The sequence below is a fragment of the Lissotriton helveticus genome, chromosome 7 (assembly GCF_964261635.1).
Source record: "Lissotriton helveticus chromosome 7, aLisHel1.1, whole genome shotgun sequence".
Classification (NCBI taxonomy): Eukaryota; Metazoa; Chordata; class Amphibia; order Caudata; family Salamandridae; genus Lissotriton; species Lissotriton helveticus.
In genome coordinates this window covers 392776796-392800374 of record NC_136068.1, presented here as the reverse complement: position 1 = coordinate 392800374, position 23579 = coordinate 392776796, and the positions used below count along the sequence as shown (strand labels likewise).

Below are 23579 nucleotides of genomic sequence, written 5' to 3'. Positions count from 1 at the left end.
AAAATGCGCAAATCCCCGATAGATTAAATTGCGGAGATTTCAAATCACTCTGCATAGAGAGGTTATCATTGGATTTGATAGAAGGAGTGCTGCTATATAGTAGCAATCCTGACGGCGTTTCTCCAGCTGGTGTTTTACTATCCGCGAGATGAGTCAAAGATCTCTTGTCCACATATCGACCACAGAGTTCCAGATCGATACTAGTAGCTATAGAAGCATCACCCATATCTTCCTCCACGTTGTCATTTCCCTTACGTGTATTATGGTACAATGATTGCGGTTTTATTACCGAGGGATCAGAGTCAACTACATTTACTGAACATGAAGGAAGGATTACCTCATTTGACTGACTCTGAGGCATATTTGTTTCCATCGTAGGATCTAACTGATAGTCTTTCTCCATATTAGATTGCATTTCCGATTTTGGCAATGAATCTATGTCAGATTTTATGGAAACTTCTAGGGATTTATTCATGCTTTTTTCCCAAATTTGTACCAACTGCATCTGGCCTTTCAAAAGTGCACTATTTTCGTGCTTTTTCCTCAAGTGGATAGGTCCAGGATTTATACAAGGTTTCTCCACTAAAACTTTCCCGGAGCGTAATTTCTTTGCCTCCATAGTACCGGAAAAAAGTCTAGTCCTACAGCAAGATTCACAGTCCCGAATAAATAACACAATTAATATAATATGAAATCACAGGGGGAGAGGGCGACGCTCATACACGCAGATAACGTACTTTGTGTCTGTAGATCTATCAGCGTGTTTTCATACAAATGAGAATAGTAAGCTAAGTCAAAAAGTAAAAAATAAAAATACCAGGGCCCAGCCCGGCCTACCTCGGCCACGGAGGGCCACAGAGGGCCCGCCCTTTGCCCGGGCTTCGCCCCGGGTGCTCCCGCGCGCTCCCGCGACGCGGGGGTGACGCGCACTTATGCGCCGCCTGGCGCGAAGTCTGCCCCGTCTTCCGCTGCGGGGCAGGCCGGGAGATGTAGTCCTGTGGCCCCCTCCGCTTCACGACCGCTTCAAGCTGGTAAGTGCGGCGGCGGGAGGGGTACCGAGACCAACGGGCTCCGGGCTTCAATTAAATTCCTTTGCGGCGTTTGCGAGGTAGGCACTCGCACTCAGCGTCCTTAGCGGTGGGCTCAGGGTTCAAACAGCGTCACCCGCTCCACCGGGGTGACGCGCACTTATGCGCCGCCTGGCGCGAAGTCTGCCCCGTCTTCCGCTGCGGGGCAGGCCGGGAGATGTAGTCCTGTGGCCCCCTCCGCTTCACGACCGCTTCAAGCTGGTAAGTGCGGCGGCGGGAGGGGTACCGAGACCAACGGGCTCCGGGCTTCAATTAAATTCCTTTGCGGCGTTTGCGAGGTAGGCACTCGCACTCAGCGTCCTTAGCGGTGGGCTCAGGGTTCAAACAGCGTCACCCGCTCCACCGGGGTGACGCGCACTTATGCGCCGCCTGGCGCGAAGTCTGCCCAGTCTTCCGCTGCGGGGCAGGCCGGGAGATGTAGTCCTGTGGCCCCCTCCGCTTCACGACCGCTTCAAGCTGGTAAGTGCGGCGGCGGGAGGGGTACCGAGACCAACGGGCTCCGGGCTTCAATTAAATTCCTTTGCGGCGTTTGCGAGGTAGGCACTCGCACTCAGCGTCCGTCCTTAGCGGTGGGCTCAGGGTTCAAACAGCGTTAAGCACATACATTAACCTGGACAAATGGGGTTTATTTTAAGCATCTACTGGAAGACTGACAAAACAGGAGGAATAGTGGTCTAGGCTTTCTTCCATCCCTGCTGAGAGAGTTGTTAAATGAGTTTAGCAGCAGACTAAGGGCTGATGCTCCGCCCAGATTTGTAGGGACTGAGACAAGGAAACCTAAACTAAGATTATTTCATGTATTCGTCCCGTTGTCCTGATGAAAATGGTAGTATGTTGTGTAGAACATAGGCTCTTCCACAGAGGTCAAACACTTAATGAACTGTCCTTACAGGACACCCGAGTCAGAAACTGCTAGAATTAAATAGGATCCTGCATCTAATCCCAGATAGTCGGAGCTAAGGTGATATTGGATATTTTCATATGTTCATACTGTAAGACTCAGGCATGCATCTCTGATTTTCGTGGCCCAGAGTCTGTGAAGGTAACTTGGACGTTGGATTTATTCTAAATGTGGTTCTATGCTCCTACTGAAAATCTTGTGTGAAGGAGGCTGAGTACTAGAGCTTGAACACTAACCTCTTTTTGGAGATTCAATGTTGCTGTGCAAGAGTTTTACTAGTTCGTACTACTGCTGCTGAACCTGTAAATGTTCATGTTTTTTATTTTAACTTTGTTTGATCACCTGATTGCAGAATTACCTGCATCCTACCATCATTGTTTTTGATTTACAGCTTGAAAAGCATTATTGGAATTGGTGTTGGAGCCGGGGCCTACATCTTAACTCAGTTCGCAGTAAGTTTATTTATTACAATTTCCTTGATTAGCGGGAGGTGAAAACATCACCTGTCACATTACATTTGTGGGTACATTTTGTCTAAAATAAGTACTGCCAAGAGCAAAGGTTTGGATGATTGTGTATTACATTAATCACAAACATTTACACTGGCTCGATTTAGTTTTGATGAGTACAAGCTATATTATAATCTCATTGGGAAATGTTTCCAGTTTGGTCTGGCGGTTTGTACCTTATGGATGACTAGTACATTTTCTGCTGGGCTATGGAGAGTCTGAAACATTAAGAATAATGTACATGCATGACTTTCATGAATGCTTTTTAATGAGTAATATCCTTGTACTGCAGCATCTCCCTCCATAAATTAGTCATGGCAGTTGGAGACAATTTCCTGCTTGTGTAGTGAATATGCCAAGACCTCAAGCTGATCACTGAAAAATTACATGACGATGCGCTGCTTATTTTTAATATTATTCATTATATGCGATAGACCTCTAGCCGCAGATTCCTTAACTTAGAATATCCCCAGGCGTCAGACTGGATCCGGAAAACTTTCCGCAGCAGCACCCCTGCGCGCCGTGGGGGGGCTGTGCCTCACGGCTCCGCCCTGACGTCGTCCATGAACGTGATGTCAGCGGTGCCATATATGCCCCTCCCGTCGCGCTGACGTCTGTTTTTCTTTTCCGCGTCCCAACGCGGATCCTGGAAAACCAGCTATTCCTTGGCCTGTGTTTTGGGCCTTCTTGATGCCTTCTGCGTCACGGAACAGTGTGGGATGCTTTCGGGCTTTAAGGTGTGTGAGACCTGTGCACGCCAGATGTCTGTCACGGACCCTCACGCCATCTGTATGTGGTGCTTGGGAGTGCACCACGACTCCAAAGAGTGCGACGTCTGTCAACAAATGAAACCTTGAGGGAGCGTCGCATGAAATTGCTGGCTGCATGGCTGTCCGGCCCGGCACCTTCGCTCCGCCGTTCTCCCTCTCTGGATCAGCCCTTTCCAGAGGTTGTACCCTCGGATGTCGTTCAGAGGCGAGTAAGCACAAGCGTAAGTTGCGGAGGTCTTCCTCCCATACGTGTGACGCTGGGGTTCGTTCCTCTCGCTCCTCGCCAGGCACAGGCGTCCGGCAGTTGTCTCCTCCATACCTTCCCTTTCCGGGAGTTGGAGCGACGCGGGCCCAAATGGAGGCTTATTCAAAGGCTCTCCACTCTTTCTTTGGGTCACCCCCGTCTCACTGGTGCTTCTTCGGGTCCCAAAGAGGTGGAAGGCACTCATGTTGGGTCCTCGCAGGTGGATTTGTCCTCTGCACCGGCTGTGTTCGTCGGTTCCGGAGTAGATACGACACAGACTGGACAAGGCCAAGAGGGCCATCCCAGTCGCCCGTCCAGCTCACCTGTCCAGTCAATGCATAGCCCTGCGTGGCTTCCTGCGCTAACGTCTGAGGTGGTGCCAGGCTCAACGCCCTGTCAACGTCTTTCCTCCCCGCATATTGCGGTGGGATAGCCGCCGGACGGCGCTCAGGCTGAGTACCCTCTGGTGGTCGTCGATACGACTCTCACTCGGCGTCGGTCGACACTAGTGCCGGCGTCTAAGCCTCCTCTTTTGCATGAGGTTAACGTTCCTCTGGACTCCCCGGGTCGGGGTCGTTTCGGTGCCCCATGGTGCAGGTACCTAGTGCTGCGTGGCCTCTAACCAGCCTCGGGCTCCTCCACTTCTACTGTCTAGTGGACAGGTTAGTCTCCAACCGTCTCCTACAGATGGTTTATTGTCGCCTCCCAGAATGGCGACTGAAGCTAGTGCTGCCTACTCACTGGCTATTCACAGGGCAGCAGCTATTCTTCGATTTCAAACCCCTGTGGTTTCCCTGCCTACTGATCCTTTACTGGATCTTCTCCACATGGAGCCTATTGAGGTGGAGCCTTTGCTACCCCTTGGGGGATCTTTATTTGACATCCTGATTGGCCCCTGGGCGAGGCCTTTCTCTGGTGACCCTGTTGATCGGGCCATTGCTCGCTGACACCGTCCTGCCCCGGATGATCCACTCTGCCTGTCCCTTCACCCTAGAGCTCAGGATCTGGTTGTTCAGGCGGCTTTTGACTTGCTGCCTTACTCCACTTTACCGTTGTTGCCTCCCACCAGGGAGTCTAGGTGGTTGAACACGTGTGGTCGTCAGCTTTTTGCCTCTGCGAGCATCCGCGCATTAAATACGTCTTGCGTGTTTGCACGTGCTTTCTTTGCCCTTTGGGACTTAGTCAAGATCCTTCTTCCTTCTCCTCCAGAAGGGCCACAGGCAGAATTACATCCCCTTCTTCTTGATGGCAGGGAAATGGCGCAATTTTCTGTTCGATCTTCCCTTGATGCAACTGACTCTGTAGGTAGGGCTCCTGCTCGGTCTGTGGCTTTGCGCCGCCATGCATGGCTGCGCAACAGTAGTTTCCCAGACAATGTTCGGGATGCTCCTAGAGATCTACCATTCAATTGTGTGGACCTTTTTGACAGCCACGCAGATTCAGCGGTCTCCCGCCTCATGTCTAGATAACCGTAACTCTTCATTTTCTGCCTTCTAGTATCTTTTTCTTCTGCATAGGCAATGTTGCCTTGTTGGTTTGGTTTTCAAAAATGTCCCGGGTTCTTTGCATAGTACTCGGATAGTGTAGGCGGTTGTTCCACCATCTCAGTATTTGTTCAGTACAGTCAGACGGCTGGTCCCGTCTTCTTTTCAGTCCTCTAAATGTGTGCTTTGCCCAAGAGGACTCCCCTCGCAGGGGAAACTTACCCTATGTGGGGTATTGGCTGGCTATTGGGTAGTTGCCTTAGCCTTGGTACGCTCCTATGGAGTCTTCCTCAAGCATCCTTCTGTGGGTCAGGCTGTCCATCCTTTCTGCTGTTTTGCGATCCGAACTTTGGCATCGCTCTATTGCACTTTCGGTTACAGTTGGCTCCAGTTGCCTGTAGTACTTCTAAGCCTCAGTATGGGGGCACTTACCGTGCGGCCTATGCCTCGCCTGCCTTGACGGGATCTTTTTTCAGCGTCATAGCGATCCTCTTGTCCATGATGGCTGCTCTTCTTTTGCCGACCGCTGTCTGTTGGGGCCCTTGTTCTGTGCAGTTCAGGCGCAGTTCTTTCACGGGTGACGCCTTGTCATCGTTTTGCGCCAGGAAAAAGCTGATGTGCTGCATGCTTATTAGTGTTGGCACAAACTTGGAGTGCACCCTGGTATGTCTGCTGTCATAGGGTGTTTGCGTTGTTGCTTCTATGGTCAGCCCTTACTGGGCTTGTCTTTGAAGGTAGTGGCTTTGCTATGTACGTCTCTGCTGTACATTGCCTTATGCCCTCGTTCTCTGGGCACTTTCCCAACTGGAGTTTTTCCACATTCCCTGCTGCTTCTGCACAGGTGTTTTCCACACTTCTGCTTTGGGTTCATACTGTAACACTCCCAAGGGGAGTGTTCTCTTCAGAATACTCGCTTCTTGGGTCCCTGGACCATTAGGTTGGTCCTCACTGTTTCCACGATTGTGTCTGGCTACTTCTCCTCATCTGTCTTGCGGGGGACCGTTGCTTTTCCCGGGGCGGGGAGCTGATGTTGCTTACGGGCCTGGACATTGTCCTGTCCAGTTCAGCTTCCACATACCTGTTGGTACTTTTCACGTGCCCTAGTCTTTTATTGTGTTACGCTTCATTTTGAGTGCATTTCTTCTTACTATATATCTGCTCTGTGCTCTTACACAGCAGGTTACGTTCCTTCATGCGGTGTCCGTGGTCCATGACCCGGTATTCTCCTACTATGAGCTCTTATGTGGGTGTCCAGCTTGCCTGGTGCCCCTTTTTGCCGGTTACCTTCTTGCAGTTGCGTCTCTCGCATCTAGGCTGCTCATGCTACCCTACAGGAGGGTCTTTCCTATACTTCGTGTGGTTCTAGCGTCCACACGGTATGCTTATGCATTTCACAGTCTTACACTTGACTATCGTTTTTAATTTAGTCCTGTTTTGGGCGTTTCTGCTGGTTGCTGTCGGCCCTTTCACATGTCTTGTCACAGACCGACTGTGTACTGGCGTGTCTTCAATTGCTGGTACTACCAGCACTTTCTAGCCATGATTTAACATCCTGCCCATGCTGTCCCACGTATTTTCTCTGGTGCATGTTTCAACAGTGCTTCTTTCCACTGTCGTGCATACTGGCCCGGTATGCACGGACTGTCATACCAGTTGCCATCTCTCTGGGTTTTACTTGCGGTCGGCACGCCGGATCCTGCGGATCCATCAGACCCTAGGGTTCAGGTCCACTTCTTTCCGAAGTTGTGACCTGTTCTTTTCACACCAACATATCTAGTATATGTTTTCTTTCGCTCACCCGGTATACATCTGGGGGTTTTCATGCTGTTCTTGGACGGCTTGTGGTGCATTTGCCTCCCAATGTTTTCTACTCTTTTCTGAGCTTCAGGGTCTGGTGTGGCTGCGCTGGCTTGTGGTTCCCACCTTGTTTTGTCACCTTTTTGACGGTTTAGGTCTCTCGGGAACTTGGAGTTCAGTCCCAGACCCGCTTCCTCTTGGGTATGGCTTTGGTATCTATTCTAAGTTAAGGAATCTGTGGCTAGATGTCTCTATCAGATGGACGAGTTACTTACCTTCCGTAACGATGTATCTGGTAGAGACAGTCTAGCCACAGATTCCTTAACGCCCGCCCATCCTCCCTGTTCTGTGAGGACCTTTTCAGGTTGGGCTTTCTACATTTGCCTACTTCCGAGTTGCTTGCCCATTCTGTGGGGTAACATTTTCACTGCACTCAGACACAGAAGGTTCATTCTGTTTTCATTGTTCTAATCCACCCATTCTTGTTATTTGTCAGTATGCTCATGTCATGTGTCCTTTCACACCCGGTGCCTGGATTGTACGGTGTGGGATCTATTCATGTTTTTTCCCACCACCCGCTCTCCTCTTCTCCGTCGCCTTGGGGTCTCTTAGCACCCCTGCAGCCCATTGGTTCAAGTCTATTGGCTCTGCCAGATACTATTGGTCTCTTATTGGGGTTACGACGTCTTTCTGGTGACGTCTTGTGGTGAATTTTCCTTGCTTCTATGTTCCGGACTTGTTGTCCTTCACGGTCATACATTCTAGTTGCAGACTTTGTTGTTTGCCATGCTGTTTTTTCACATCTTCTTCTACCTCCACAGGTGGTTTGGCCTTCACTTCTCTGAAATTGCTTCTCAGAGCGGTGCTCTGTTCTTTCCTTTTACTAGTTTTCAAGATGCAGTGCCTGGCACTGTCCATTATGGTTCTATTTTTCTTCTATTTTGACACACTGTTCCCATATTCTCAGTTTTTGGTGGTGGCTCCGCGTTGTGGCGCCGAAAAGTTTCTCCGACAAAAACTGACATCCGCGTGCCGGGAGAGGCATACATGGCTCCGCTGACGTCACGTCCGTGAACTACGTAGGGCGGAGCCGTGCGGCGCCGCCCCCGGCGCTCAGAGGTGCTGCTGAGGAAAGTTTTCCAGATCCAGTCTGACGCCTGGGGATATTTTAAGTTAAGGAATCTGCGGCTAGACTGTATGTCTACCAGATACATTGTTACCGAAGGTAAGTAACACGTCCATTTTGTTGTCCTTAAGTCTTAGGCTCTATATAGCTTGGCCCTGACTGAAGTTGACAATTAGGTTATAACATGAGATGCGAGTTTCTTAATACTCTGGTTGTACACAGTAATGATGTCCAGAAAATGTCAGAAGCAAGACGTGAAGTCTAAGGGACACTGTAGGTAAAGATCCAGTAACCAGTTATTTAGAATCTGCTGTTTCTTGTGCTTCATTATCTTTTTGCAAAATGTATTTCATACTACACACCAGGTACATTTGATGCAAACATCCCTCTCTATGCCGCGTTCCAGTTTTTAACACGGTCCTGCCAATTTATTTGAATTTTTACATTGCACGAACCAGACCCAACAGGATATCGTCTCTTTACACAGTAAGTAGAGATAATATTAATGAGGTTTGTAAAAGGTAGTATACAAAGCTCATCAGGTTCACGTGACAGATGTACAGTACATGGGGAACATAGCTGGTCTCCGGCAGAAAAATCTAGATCGTGTATTGGGGAGTTTGGGGTGGGTGGATGAATAAGAGAAGGGTCAAAATATGTACAGGGATCAGTATCCTCCATCCATTTTCATGTCCATCAGGATACAAGAAGTAAATCCAGGAAGGAAGTAGCAAATGCTTCATACTCCTTCTTCGTGAGATTTCCTAGTTGTCGTTTGTATTGATATATCTCAAAGTGCCTTTGGGAGACAAGCATTTTGAGCGCCGTCTGTCAGTGGCATAATAGGGTAACCATCTCTCTGACTGCTAACTAATGACACAATCGCTGCTCAATGGTTGACAGAGCTGCTTTATTACAGAACCTCCTTTTTAAGTGGTTAAAGGAAACTTCCTAATTTAAAGTTGATTCAGTCTTCGTATCTGAGATTTCCTGGAGTCTGTGCAAGGACTGGTCTTCCACACTCTAGAAGGAATTAACAGACCTCCCACTGAACAGATTTCAGATGAAGCCTTTTTTCACTTAGCTTAGTTCAGCACAGTTTTGTGCATCTTTTGGGCAGAACCAAGGAATGCCCATGTGTGTGTGCTAATTACACAAAAATGCACTCTAATTTTGAAAACAGGACGGTTTAACATCAACTTCATCTGGTACCCTGACTACAAGTTTGACTGGATGAGGGTTTCCTCTGCATGAATTGAGACAAAACTGACTTACTGGTGCTGGACTAGATGGCACCAAATTGAACTCTATACTGTTTGATTTGCATATTAAAACAGTGCAGTGGTCAACCTACAATTCAGCTTTACAAAATGCCCTGCTCCCCCCAATATCCCTTTGTGGTCTTCAAACCTTACCTCCAGTTTGATTCTCTTCAGTGGACTTTCACTTTAGTCTTGACACCTTATGTGTATATCTCTTGACCCCAGGGTTTCTTGTGACTAAGGGAAGTAAGAGAATGGATTTGAAGAGTGTCAGGAAGTTTGGCGCTCAGCGTGTTCCCAGTGTGTGTGAGGCGGTCGGTAGTTCTAAAGTCGGTGCGAGACAGGTCAGGGGAACAAAACCAGCAGAAAATAACCCCTGTGTAGACCGAGATAAGGATCTCTGGTCAAGTAAAATGCAACAAATTTCCTGTGCACACGACCACACTTGCGAAGTTCTCAGGTGAGAATCGGATTATAGTGATCCTTCAGAAAAAGTTACTGCAATCCAACAGTGTAGAATGAAAGAAAATGTTTTAATGGTTCTGAATTGAAAATCAGTACAAACAAGACCACAAAGCAGACACGTGTTTCGTCACACCGTGTGCGGGTGGTGACTCATCAGGGATGTTGAAACTGTATTCAACACTTATACATACCGAAACCAGTGTGATGGAAATGTTAATAACAGACAGAAAATTTCAAGCACCTAGAACTGGTCGAGGTCCGTGTCATGAGCCTAGGAAGTATTCTAGTTCATGGTCTACACTGTTGGATTGCAGTAACTTTTTCTGAAGGATCACTATAATCCGATTCTCACCTGAGAACTTCGCATGTGTTGTCGTGTGCACAGGAAATTTGTTGCATTTCTTGTGAGTAAACCTGACTTTTTCAGAAGACTGCTACTTATACAGAGCAGTAGTTTTCCCTACATTTGTTGGAAGAATAAGCCGGTTTCAAGCCTTGTTGTCATCTAAACTGAATATCCTCTTACATGATTATTCACTTTGACGCTTATGTTGGCACATCTATCTTGGCCCTTTTAGTCTTTTTTAGCATCTGTCCTAAAACACACTCCCATCAATAGCTGTCTTGATCCTTGTTGGCTATCCAAATGACTGAGTGGTACGAGAGAAAGTGTGTTACAACCTGCATCACTCCTGTATTAGCTGCACACAGCTTTGCTTTTTGGCTGCTTTTTGTTAGAAAAGGTTGTCAGTTCGGGCTTTGTTCCCATTGGGCACAGGGTCAAGACTGATTTGCATATGGCTGGGTTCAAACTGGAATGGCATGGTGAGCAGATAAATGATGGATTTAGGCCCAGATCTCTTTACTGGGGTGAATGCATGACATTGTTTTGCATTCTGTCCATCAATTGTTGTTTTTGCATTTGTCACCCCGAGTGGGACGGGTATGCCCAGACGTGGGTCCCGTGCTCTCCATGCCCCTGGAGTCAAGCTATCCTGGCTGATGAGGGTTGAAACCCCGAAACCGGTCCTAGGATGCTTGGTTCCAGTCCAGGGAGGACCTGGACTGGCAGTTCGGGCTTAACTGTTCCCAGTTGGCACAGGGTCAAGACTAATTTGCATTGTAGAGTCAACACACAAGCAAAGTCAATCAGGTGTTGGTGACCATTGAGATGATGGGGGTAACTTATCATATTGTGGGGGTAACACTTTTTGATCTATAAAAAGCCAATGGTTTGGATATGTATCCAGACACAGGTTTAGTCCTCTTCCCTAGCTCCTTAACGAAAAAGAAAGCCTAATTTGCTGTAGTTATCAGACCAGCAACTGAAGTCCTGGACATACACTTGCTTTCTTTCTTGGTGAAAACCAATACCCTCCCTGAAATTTTGCATCCTGGACAGGCTTGTTCGAATTCCTTGTCGCCATTCAATGACCCCCTGATTGACCCTATCATGGGTGATTGGGCTTAATTTTGTTCTTGCCCACCTATGAGTAGACTGGTAGAACAATGCCAGAGACTTGCTTCAAGTGACCTTGCTTTCCTGACAAGTCACCCTACTCCTGACAGCCTGATTGCACAGGCTTCCATTAGCAGGATTCATCCCAACTCGTTCCCTACGACTCCTCCACTCCCCCAAAAGAGTTGAAGTGAATTGAGGATTTGGAAAATGGATATGAGGCTAGCTTCGCCCTTTGGCCAGTCAACGCCAATAGCTTGCTGGTTAGGCATTTCCAGGTCGCAGCGATCTTACCAATAGTTCCAGAGAAATTCTATACCAACCTGGCGCAAACTATTCAGGATGGCCAGGACTAGGCCAAATACGTTATAAGGGCAGGACTAGACACTGCTGATTGCTTAGTCTGAGCATGTGGACTAGTGTGGTGCCCCAGGAATAGTTGAGATTTACCACAGCTTTCTTGGGTGACTTTAAAGGTGTCACTCATGAATATCCCTTTTAAGGGGCCTTTCCTATTTAGCGAGCAGGCTAGAGTGCGTCAAAGAAAGCAGAGCTGCAACACTTCCTCTGTATTGCTATTCCAGCAAGGCAATATCCCCATCATTTTTCCCCTTTTGAGGCCTTTCCAGGGATTTTGCATACTGACATCACCATGGTCCATCACCCCGGCAACAAGCACCCGAGTCCTTTTGGGGTTGAGGATTCAGTAGACCATGTCCAGGCCTGCAGGGATATCGCTCCTCCCCGTCGCATGCCCCTCCAATAGTCTCCTATAAGCCACTTTAGTTTGCCCTTAGCAGCACATGACCACTGTGTGTTTTGGCAGAATCAGTAATTTTGTCCAGGGTTGGGAGACAATAATGAAGTAATCACAATGAAGATTGTTTGGATAAAAAGGGAATACTACAAATAACACCTGAAATCTCAAAGTAGGGACATAGGGCAGATCAAGGTCCAGCACACACGTGCCCTATAGTGTAGGTATGGGAACAGGTGTGCAGTTCCTTTGAAAGGAAGGTTGGGAGTGCCTGAAGGACCAAGATGGGGGATTTGATCATTCAGGAGCAAGAGCCCTTACAGGGGTGTGTGAGGGTTCTTGCTCCTGAAGGATCACATCCCCCCCCCATCTTGGTCCTTCAGGCACTCCCGACCTTCCTTTCACAGGAACTACACACCTGTTTGCGTACAGATAATAATATCCGTCAAGTTGGTCTTGCAGATAGTTCAATGGGGCCACGCCCTGCCATTCCTTTCCGACCTGTCACATGTTCCACCCACATCAGAGTGTCTTTCAGAGGGCATTTGTCCATTTTGCTGCAGGAAGTAAAGGTTCTTTTGAAAGGAGCCATAAAGAGACCTGGGGGTTGGATGTTACTCAAGAAGGGCTTAGGCCTTTGTCCTATTTTCGATCTCCATCCTCTAAATTTCTTCCTACAGAAGGACAAATTCAAGATGCTCAAACTGGCCCAGGTTCTTTCTTCCCTCGATCCAGGAGACTGGCTGGTAGCTTTGGAACTTTAGGATGCCTATTTCCATGTTTATGTCCTGGAGGTCCACAGGCGCTATTTGTGGATCATGAGCATTTTCAGTGGCTGTGATCTACTTCAACCTCTCCAGGGACCCTCAGGTGTTGACAAAAGTGATGGTAGTGGTCATAAAACACCAAGTTCGAGCATATCAGTCTTTCCCTACTTCCTTAACTGGCGGCTGAAGGTCGGCTTGCCACAGTCTATCCAGACAATGGCAAACCTTCTAACATCATTAGGATTCACTTTCAGTGTGTCAAAGTGATACCATACTTGATATAGTGAATTAGCGGGCCTTTCCCTCCTCCGATCGGGTGAGTCCTGGCTATTCGGACTGTGATCCTGATGTTTCATCCTCTGTACGGTGTCTCAGTGAGGGTGTCCCGGAGGCTTCTTGGTCTCCTGCATCCTGCTTGTTAATCATGCCAGATGGTGTAAACATGCTCTGCATTGGAATCTGAAGTCTCTATGGGCTCAGCACCAAGGAAACCTGCCTTATTCTATTCAGCCACCACTCTGGATCTTTTTCAGCCCCCACTACGGATCTTTTGCAGCCACCACTACCATACCACACTGCACGATCTGCAGTGTGGCTGCTCGACTGCAGTTGTACCAACGGCAGACCCCTCTTCCTGCCCACCCAAAGCTGATGGTAGTGACAGACACCTCCCTGTTCTGTTGCCGTGGTCACTAGGGAGGGATGGAGCTCGGGGGACTCTGGTTTCCTGAGAGGACCCACCTTCACATCAATCTGCTGGAGTCACAGGCCTTTCGCTTGGTGTTGAAAAGCCTTTCTGCCCTCCATCAGGAAGCTGGTTATGGTCCTCTCGGACAACACTACCACCATGTGGTATTGCAATAAACAGGGCAGAGTGAAATCCTGGACTCTGTGCCGAGCAGCCCTGTCCCTCTGGACCTCGTTGAATCATTAGTGAACCTCCCTAATCAGACACCACCTTGTTGGATCATTAATACCAGAGCAGACTAAGTGAGCTTGTGACGCCTAGCGGGTCCTGAATGGCAGTTGCATCCAGAGGTGGTGCAGTACATCTTCCAGCAGTGACTTCACCGAGCATGTGCTCTAGTTCCAAAAAGGCTCTCTTGGTGACTTATGCTGGTTAGAGTGGAGCCTGGGACTTTTGTATGCCTTCTTGCCACTGTCTCTCTTGCTTAGAGTTCTTACGGTTTCCGCAATCTAGACCTACATGTGTGGAAACTGAGCTAAGGCATTTGACTGCATTCAATCTCCCTCCTGGAGTAGTAGATGTCATCATCGTTGCCAAGTGTAGGCCTATGAAACGTATCGTGTCCGATACTAGGACAAGCTTGTGGCTTTGTGTGTCGTGCATGATACTGCCCTGTTGCAAGTCAGCCTGGTAGTTGTTTCTGTTTGTTATGTCTTTAGCCCAGCAAGGACTTGCATTAGGCACTGTTAAACGTTTCTTGTTGGCCCTTTTTCCCTTTTTTGCGTTTACCCAACTACCCGTCCCTGTTTGTGATGGATTTTCTCAAAGTCCTTTTAGGATGTAACCTGCCCCCATAAACAAGACTTAGTGGATTTGTAGAGCAAGCTTTCACCCACGAGGGTATTGTAGCGCTGAACAGGTGTCAAACCGCCTAGGATCCTTAACTAGGTCCTTCCTTTTCATTTGTATACTCCCTCTGAGCCATTAAACAGCTTCCCCCTGCGTTTGCTGACTCTGAAGATGGTTTACCCCATTATAATAACAGCAGCGTGTTGCATAAATGAATTTTAAGCTCGGTCTGCCTTAAGCCACCTTCTTTCCAGTATGAGAACCAGAGTAGGTTTTCTCCCAAACATTGTGACCCCTTCATGTGAGACAATACATCACTTTTCTGATGTTCTCCCCCCGCCCCCCCCCCCCAGACATCACCCCTCAAAAGAGGTGGTGAGACTCCATTGTTTGAACCCCAAAAGAGCTCTGTTTATACATCTATTTACCGGGGGCCATTGCTTGGACGATCAGCTCTTTGTGGGGTCCTCTGGGGTGAAGAAAAGCAAGGCACTGCAGAAGAGGATCTTTTCTAAGAGGATTGTCCTCTACATCAAGATCTGCTATTCAATGGTACATAAGCAGCCTACAGAAGAGCTATTCCTATTCCACGAGGCCCAAAACTGCTACCACTGCATTGGCATGTGGGAGTACAGGTCTTGGCTATCTGTAAGGCGGCAATGTTGGCACATTCGCCAAGCACTACTACCTTGACGGCCAGGTCTGATAAGAAGTGCATTTCTGCTGTTCGGTTCTGCAAGACTTATTGGTTGTCATTCCACAGACCATCACCTGGGAAGGTACTGCATTGGTAACTGCTCTAAATGTGAGAAACCTGCGGTTAGAAATATCCATCAGAAGAACAGGTTACTTGCCTTCTGTGAAGCTCTTTCTTGTTGATACCCTTAACTGCAGATTCCTCACTGCCCTCCCAGTTTCCAATTCTGTGGGGAGGCCTGTGTTTCCAGCTGAAAAGGTCCCAAATTAGATATCTGCACAAAGGCACAATTGATTACTTTGGGACTCCAAGGGCGCAGACAATGTTTAGAAAGAAACTAACAGCATTTGGGTGGTGCCTATACATGGCTTCAATCTTCACTTCAGGGGAGGAGCAGAAAGGATACGGAGCAGCACAACACTATGTAACGGCACACCCGGGGTATGCTGAAAAATCTTCTGGGTCCAGTCTGGAGCATGGGTATATTTTAAAGGTGAGGAATCTCTGGTTAGATAGGGTGTTCACTTGAAATAGTTACTGAAGGTAAGAACCTTGTTCTTCTAGTTTCCAATTTTTAAGTTCACTGAAGAATGACGCCTGCCGTATCCAATCCTTCTGTTTGTTTGGCGTCATTGGAACAGATGAGGTGACCAGATTACATTTTTTAATGGGGTATTGCAAAAAAGTAGTGCATATTAAAAAATGCATTTGTTTCTTTTATCGTGCCTGACTTGAAAGAAGTTGCATGCTCATCCTAGGAGTTCTGTAGATCTAACTTTAGTTTACAACCCATTGAATTGTTACATTGGAATTAAGATTTTCAGACAATGGTCTCTGCTCTATTATGGATTGAGTTTTTATCTCTTTTGTTAAGATAACTCTACTGAACCGCTAATCACTTTAGTATTCTCTCAGTACTGTTTTCTGGTGGAAACTGTACTGACAGTGGTTTTGGTAAAGATTAGGGTTAACCCTCTTAATGTAGAGCACGTGATTCCTAGTTCTTCCTCTCTGCAACTATATTGTAGAGTGTACATTGTGGCACTTAGGGGCACGCAGATCTTGCTTCAAGAGTTTTCCAGCATTTTCCTCCCTTATGTGGGTTAATACAAAAGAGCTTTCATGTCTGCTCCTCTGCAGTTCCTCAGCTTTTTGATGTCCGTGCACCCTGGAGTGTGAGACACGGTAAAGGCATTTTGAGAAAGGAGAGGGTCTGTTTTCGAGCTGTGCCTCACAAATTCATCTTCAGGTATCATTACCGAACCACAACCCCATTGCTGAAATCTACCCACTTTGTCACTAGAGAGCATAAATATCTTGACCATCTACCCACCTTAGGAGCAGATGCGACTCCCTGGCACAGGGGCCAGCTCACATCCACTCTAATATATGCCCAAAGGCTAGACACTCCCTTACACAGAGCTTATCCAGTGGTTGGCCCGATCAGCTCCCTGATGGTAGGAAAGCCACCTTCAGGAAAGGAAATGATGGGTAAGTGAGAGGTGAGGGAAAAGAGATGTTTGAAGTATTCCTAACCGGGAAGTGCACAGAGAGGCATAAGAAGTGTGGGATTGGCATACACATAAAGACAAAGCGCATATCCCTGGATGGCTATTGAAAATGAGCAATCATTAGGGTTCAGTGGGTTCATTGCATTGCTGGACCACTGTGTCACTGCGCTGATATGTCGTTCAATTTCCACCTCTGTGCCACGCAAATGTCAGACATCCTAGGTGTTGTCTCAAATGTAAACCTTTTTCATAACATAAACATATGCGAACACTCCTTTCAACAGACATTTCTTGCAGTACTTGCTCCACTTTTGAACAGTATACTCGTTATGAAAGTGTTGATGAATTTCACATCGGGACGAGGCAGAGGCAACTGAATAAAAGGCTTGCGAGAGGATTAATCAGCGGACATGCAGACTAACCAGTGAAAGTCCTGGAATCTAAGCAGTCACTTATTCATAATTCAAGTGTGCAAGCTTATTCACAAAAGGGAAAGGCAGGGGTGACAATGAAGAGATTTGCTAGAGTGCTTATGTCAAGCATCACCGCTTTTATACTGGACTCTTCATTACAAATCCGCATTCAAGTCTGCTTTTGTGCCTTCTGCTACATTTGTAAATGGGAAGTGTTGGGTTAGAGAAGTTAAGTGGATTAGCTGGATTGTCAATGTTTTTGTGGGACAACACAGCCACACATGGAACAATGAAGTGCTGTAAAAACACTAATAACCCCAAATGTCCACTGTTGATGCCATGAAGTTTACAGATCAATACAGCAATATTCTGTGGGATCTGGATGGTATGCCCTGTCATTGTATGATTATGGTATGATATGGTCTGTTATTGTATGGCATGGTACCGCTCTTAATGTCATCTACCTCCACTCTGACTCATCCCAAACCTTGTTCTACTACTGTGATCTCCCGAATCATAATTTCTAAACTCTTCCCTTTGTCCCTCTTTGGATCACCACAAACTTCATTTTACTACTAAGATCTCCCTAATCCCCTTCTAAAGACTCCTCCATCTCTCCTGTTACTCATCCCAAACCTCATCTTACTACTATGATCTCCCAATAAACACTAGTAGTAATAAATATGTATTTGTTGATTACTTAAAATCATTACAATCAGCAAAGTACATATACAAAATAAAATTAGATTAAAAAAAATGCAGCTACAGTGTACATTTATATCCAAGCAAAAATCTTCAACTAAGTCCTAACACGTTCTAGATCTTTCCCTCTTCTATCCCTCCACTATCCTTTACAATCCAATTAACAGACTCACAGGTCCACCACTCTAATTAACTTCTATTTCCCTACACTAATCCTTTTTGGGTTACAGAGTAGTGTGATACTCGCCGAAAAGCACTTCAAGCCCTCTTTAGGGCTGGTAGCACTCTATAAATCAACTACAATATGCCTGCGCTGACTGAGCACAGACTGTCTTATTAGAAGAGTGACCGAACCACTTGAAAAGTGCAGTTTTGTCACAGGCATTTCAACAGACTCATCTCAACTATCCTGCCTCTCTTGCTCTTTTCAGACTTGGCAAGAGCATACATTCTGCGCAGACCACTTCTGTAAGATGGTCTGGCCAGATATTTTACTTTACTGACTGCTTGAAGTGGTCCCTGCCCCTCCTTCCTTAAAGTAACAATATTGAGCTACTTAGGGTTACTTTGTGGTTGGCTGTGGGCAAGAAAAAGCTAGAAATATCTGGGCACAGGTGTTTTTAAGCACACCCACGGGCCACCCATCCCTTCTGCAGGGCTGTCCTCAGGTAGGCCTCCGTGGTGTGACCTCCCTGCGCACACAACACCTAGAGTGTCCTTTACTGGTAGCACGCATATACGGCCTCACCATACTGCCACACCGGGAGGCCAGTGGAAGCTGGCTCCGCGGCCCACATGCACCTCATGTAACTGGTGTCTGTATGCAGAGGCTTCCCCAAGGCCCCGCGGTGTTCTCCACTCTCTCACTCTCTCCCTCGTCTCCCTGTGCAGCCAGTTCTTCCAGCCAAGTTTCCGGCAGTGTCGTGCTGTAGTGTCTAGCGGCTCACCGACTACACCAGCAGACACATGGTGGGTCCAGAAGCAGGATGCAGCACTCGGGTAGTGCCAATTCTTAGTGGCAGGCACTATAAAGGCAGGTAAGGCGCAGCCGTACAGAGCTTCCCTAAAACACGTCCGGCATCTTGGCCCGGTGTGCCATTCCAATCCACAGTGTAGTAGTGGTCTTATGTTTGTCTTATGTTGACTCAGGTTCCAAACCAGTGAGAGCCCCACCCAGCCGCCGGGAGAGCCCGAACAGTGTTAACTTCAGTCCACCCAGCAATCTGACCGGGGCACGACATGAACTTCTCCCAAGGGTGTAAAGACAGGACCCTTAAAGATCTCTTTGCGACAGCGCAGGCCGAGCAGCAATCCAGGGACATGTTGAAGGGTTCCGATCAAGCAGCGTCCTTGGGCAGCGAAGGCGGCGATCTGATCACCAAGGCTTTTCTGGAGTCCCTTTTCGTTGCGCTTAGGGAAGATCTGCAAACCCTCAAGCGGGACCTAAAGGCAGAAATAAAAGACGTCCGCAGGGAAATGGATGGCATTGGAGAGGGAGTGGCCGACTTGGAGGAGAAGTGCGACGGGAGGGACACGGAGCTGACAGCACTTCAGCAGGAGGTCCTCAGAATCAATGATCAGCAAGTGGGCTTACAGTCGCATCTTGAGGATCAATAAACTCGCTCCCGTCGCCACAACATTTGGATCCGGGGAGTGAAGATGGACGAGGAGGCAGGCGACCTTTTCAAGTACACCAGGGAGCTCTTCAATCACATACTGGGTAGACCCCTGCATAATGATTTACGGCTGGACAGGGCACATAGAGTGGGTCCCCCACGAGCTGCGATAGCCCCACCGTCCGACATCCTGGTCTGTGTGCAGGACTTCCAGACCAAGGAAGAAATCCTCCAAAAGGCGCGACAGCTGCATCCCCTGACATTCCGTGGTCAAATTCCGGTTCTCTACCCGGACCTTGCTGCCCTCACCTTACAGAAGCGTAGAACATTTAAGCCTATCACAACGTATCTTTGACAACACAATATCTCATACAGCTCGGGTCACCCATTTCGGCGGGTAGTTCATAAAGATGGCAAACTGTTTCAACTGTGCTCCCTCTCCGAGGCCTGCCCCCTGCTTGGTGTAGACCCTCCAGCCAAAATCAGATGACGGAAAACCCTGCTGGCGTCACAGGGTCGGGGCCGAGACATCCCCCCCCCCCCCGCTGAAATTTCACAGGGCCAGCAGTCGGCCCTTGAGGCCCTCTCCGTAGAACTGGCCAAGCAGCCCGGCTGATACCCATAATCCAATTGCTCGTTCTGACAAGTCCGGCGTGTACTCTGGGCTGTTGGCGGGAGTGGGTCCACTTTTGTCCACGAAATTCCCCCCATGTTAACTTCCTTCCGACCTTCATGGGACGATGGACTATGTGTTAACCTGTTCTCCATTTTGGGTCTCGGCTAGAAGCGCGTTCTCGCCAGAGAACCATAGTCGTCGGCTCAGCCGACAAGACCCGACAAGGAGTGGAGACAAGAGCTGGCCACGCGCGCAGCATTGTCTATGGCAGAGGCGGATTCAGATGCGCGCCTTGGGATTGGGTCGCGCGCGTGAGCTTGTAACGTAGACGGCTCACGGGCGCGACCCAATCCCAAGGCGCGCGTTGGAATGTCGGGCAGGCACAGAGCTCACAGGCGCAGGGGTTCATGGGGAGGACATAGGGATCCTGGCACACTCTGAAATTCAAAGACTGCATCGTAAGCAAGTAGGAAATTACAACTTTTATAATCTAGAAATTTACAAATGGAATGTTTCATTTTTGATCTTACTAACCCAACTCAGGTTGACCTACATGCTCAAAGCGAACAAAGTCATACAAAAACGGATATGATCCTTACATATTGGAAATCACCTGATAGATCTTATTACCTCAAAAACCTTCACGAAAGAAAGAAGCATAAGAAAAAAAGTGAGAATGCCTACCGCTAAGTTGGATAATAGCGCAATTGTTATTTACAGTGCAACAAACAGCAAAACTACAAACGCTTTATAAAACAAGACGCTAGCAGTAGTCCAGCATACTAGACGCAGTTATTCATCACACAGCTCTGATGATGCACCTCAGGCAGGGGCTCACAGCTGTTATTATTCACACAGCTCTGATGATGCACCTCAGGCACGGGGCTGACGCAGTTATTATTCACACACACACAGCTCTGATGATGCACCTCAGGCACGGGCTGACGCAGTTATTATTCACACAGCTCTGATGATGCACCTCAGGCAGGTGCTCACAGCTGTTATTATTCACACAACTCTGATGATGCACCTCAGGCACGGGGCTGACACAGTTATTATTCACACAGCTCTGATGATGCACCTCAGGCACGGGCTCACAGCTGTTATTATTCACACAGCTCTGATGATGCACCTCAGGCACGGGCTCACAGCTGTTGTTATTCACACCGCTCTGATGTGCTCTCTAATACTCTTTACTAATAACTCTCTCCTAGTCACTATCAACTTCTCACTCTACTACTTACTCTGTGTGTCGGTGCTAATGCAATAGGTCTCGCATATGCTAGCGATGAAGCTATTGGCAATGTAAATGACAATGCCATTTATTTATGATTTAAAAAAAAAAAAATCATGAGCAATGCCAATAGCTCTACCTTTAATGCTGCCGAGACAATTGCATTGTAAATGCTTGTTCTTTATAGTACTGCATTCTGCGATAGAAACTGCTTCTGACTTTCAGTTTGTAATGGAATTTTTCGGGGGTGGGGGGGTCCCTTGTCCATTCTTTTTAACTCTTTGGACCCTCTCGTTCAAGTAGGGCCTGTTTGTATAGCTACAAGCCTGCACTTGCAGCGCAGGGGATCCAGGATCCCGAGTACGGCCAATTACCTCTTATTGCCTGCATGACACCCCACGCTTAAAATATTCACCCTGAATGTGCGGGCCTGAATAACCTGGTTATACTCAAGGCGATCTTATCCTATCTGGAAAACTTTGGGGTAGACATATGCCTCATTCAGTACACGCCCTTATTGCCCAAGGACTGTCACCGTCTCAAATCCCCCAAGTTCCCAATGCAGTTGTTTTCCTCCGGACCCACTAAAACAGCAGGGTGGCTATCTTCGTAACGCAGAGGTTCTGGGGGGAAAGTTCTTCACAAGGAAGCCGAAATGAAAGGGAGACTTCTCACATAACGCTTTGCCCTGGGAGGCCTTACTTTCATTGTAGGCTCAGTATACGGCCCCAATGAAGGTCCTGAGAAATGTCTTCTCGCTGCTCTCATGGAAGCGACGGCCACAATGGAGCGTAGGATTCTCTTGGGGGTGACCTCAACATTGTTTTTGACAATACCGCAGATAGATCTGGCCAGTATACCAGCCAGACGGGCGCGTTATCAGAGGCCGGGCTGTCTCGAATACATAAACTAGACCTCAATGACCTTTGGCGCTGCGCTCATCCCCACAGCCGGGAATTTTCTTATTACTCCAACGCCCGTAAGACATATGCCAGACTAGACTACCTGCTGGCTTCCACACCTCTGCAGGCATTAGGGAGGCCGCCCCCAACTCCACCGACATAGCGATCAGACCATGCACCAGTTGTTGCAACCTTTACGTTTCCCTCCACGCACCGCTCTCTACGGGTTTGGTGCCTCCGCGACACCCTACTACACCGAGCCACGGTGGTTGACCGAATTCAGCGTTCTGTAAAAGACTACCTCTCTCACAATATGAACAGACATCTCACGCTCCACGCAATGGGCAGGACTTAAGGCGGTTATTCGAAGGGAATTAGTGGCCATCTCGTCTGCGGAGAACGTAGGTGCAAAAGAGACAATCTCTCGCAGAAGATGAAAGAATTGGAACAAATGCACAACGGACGGGAGCACCCCGTGTCTGGCGCCAGCTCAAAGCTATGCAGCAACAGTTAGACGCTCTCAACCAGGATAGAGCAGAGTACGCAGCTCTCTGGTTACGACACGCTTACTATGTGGGTGGCGAACTTTGCGGCCGCCTATTCGTTCAGAAGCTAAGAGAAACCCAGCAGAAGCAAGGTGTGAGGGAGATCCGGGGCGAGTATGGAAAGCGAGTCTCCACAGACTCCGATATTGCAGAGGCATTTAGAGATTTGTATGCCCGCCTATATGCAAGCTCCCCTCTCACCCCGGCGGATGGTGCTGCTTATCTTGCACTGGACGGCCTGCCTGGACGAAGGCGCAGGCGGACCATCTCGACCGCGGCATTAGGGTTGAGGAGGTCATAGCGGCCATCTCGCGGCTTAAACTCGCCAAGGCTCCTGGACCTGATGGCTTTTCCACCATCTTTTATAAAACGTTCTGCTCTCAGCTGGCCCCAGTGTTCACTAAGCTTTTTAACTAATTTGCCGAACCAGGTGCGATCCCTTCGGAGATGCTAGAGGCCGCCATAGTAATTTCGAAGCCCGGTAAGGATAGGACGGCCTGTGGGACGTATCTCATTTCCCTCCTCAAGATCGACCTCCAGTTATACACCGGGATATTAGCAGCTTGTCTCTCGCCCTATATGCCAGAATTTATTGACCAGGACCAAGCTGGGTTTATCCTACAACGGCAGACGAGCGACAACACAAAACGGGTATTACACCTTAGTGAGAAGGCTTCCTGCACTCGAGAGGAATATGTTACCATCGATGCTGAGAAGTCCTTTCGATCGGGTCCACTGGCCTTACTTGGAACAAGTTCTTGCTCGCGCGGGTCTGGGGGGGAGGTTCCAGACGCTTATCCTTAACTGCTATCAATTCCCAACGGCCACGGGACGTGTCAATGGTCATACCTCATCCCGTTTCCCAATAGAGAGTGGCAAGTGCCAAGGATGTCCCCTGTCGCCGCTCCTTTTTGCCTTTTATATGGAGCCATTGGCCCAACTCCTCCGCACCCACCCTGAGATTTCGGGGATATGGTTTGGGGGTTATACCCATACGGTCAGTCTGTATGCTGATGACGTTCTAATCTCCTTATCGAAACCCCTCATCGCGCTACTGGCATGCCTTGCAAAGCTTGATGCGTTCGCGCTGGTGTCGGGCTTTAAGGTCAATATGGGCAAATCGATTGCTTTAGATCTCTCCCTCTCGGCTCCTACTCGGACCTACCTTCAGAGACAT

The 23579-nt window shown here is 48.2% G+C and overlaps 1 protein-coding gene across 2 annotated transcripts in view; it reads left to right on the top strand.

The window, feature by feature from the left end:
• LOC144768509 (protein NDRG3-like) overlaps positions 1–23579 on the top strand; it is a 355018-nt gene that overhangs the window by 134201 nt on the left and 197238 nt on the right. For both annotated transcript variants that reach the window (XM_078652237.1, XM_078652236.1), the window contains exon 7: positions 2381–2441. In XM_078652237.1, coding sequence (XP_078508363.1) covers positions 2381–2441 — 61 coding nt within the window. The remainder of the gene's footprint in view (positions 1–2380; positions 2442–23579) is intronic.